This window comes from Camelina sativa, chromosome 5, assembly GCF_000633955.1.
Source record: "Camelina sativa cultivar DH55 chromosome 5, Cs, whole genome shotgun sequence".
Lineage (NCBI taxonomy): Eukaryota > Viridiplantae > Streptophyta > Magnoliopsida > Brassicales > Brassicaceae > Camelina > Camelina sativa.
Window position 1 is genome coordinate 11049733 of NC_025689.1, and position 730 is coordinate 11050462.

Genomic DNA, 730 nt, shown 5'->3' on the forward strand with positions numbered 1-730 from the left:
ATCTGATTTTCCATGATTTCCTGAGAATTTCCCTAAGCCTAGCGTTTATTCCATCTGAATTTACATCTCTTTTATTTTCTGTTCTATTTTGCATTGCTATTTAAATTAATATTTTAGTTTAGCATAATTAAAAGATTATTAAATCTATTGTGTGAATCTAGAGTTCTTGTGGATTCGATCCCTAAGTACTACAATTGATCTCTTAATTTGAGAGAATAGCTCAGGGTTAAATTTGAGCATATCATTACCCTTGGAGGAACCGTTCACAAGGTCGGAGACTCAAAGGGATGGACGATGATAGAAGTTGATTACGAGGCTTGGGCTTCATCAAGAACTTTTCAAGTCGGAGACTCTTTGGTCTTCTCATACAACAACAATTTTCACGATGTCACTGAAGTCACTCATAATGATTTTCAGCTGTGTGAATCGTCTAAACCACTTGTGACATACAATACTGGGTCCGACTCAATCATTCTAACCAAACCGGGAGTCCAACAGTTCATATGCGGAGTTCCTGGTCACTGCAAGTCGGGGCAGAAGCTTCAAATCCATGTCTTGCCAGCCTCGTTGGGTCACGTCGCTGCTCCGGTTCCTGGACCTGTCCGATCACCAAGCTCTTCCTCGTCTCCTTCACCAGCCAACGCTCCACAGTATCAGCATCAGATGGCTCCATCACCTCTTCAAAGCGGTGCCTCAAAGTCTGCTTCTTGGATCGGCTTCAGCTTGTTGG

General features: G+C 42.5%; 1 protein-coding gene across 1 annotated transcript in view; it reads left to right on the top strand.

The window, feature by feature from the left end:
• The window catches only part of LOC104789130 (blue copper protein-like), a 10299-nt gene that overhangs the window by 5046 nt on the left and 4523 nt on the right, over nt 1-730 (top strand). The window contains exon 2 of the mRNA XM_010514872.1: nt 225-698. Within this exon, the coding sequence (XP_010513174.1) occupies nt 225-698 (474 nt within the window). The remainder of the gene's footprint in view (nt 1-224; nt 699-730) is intronic.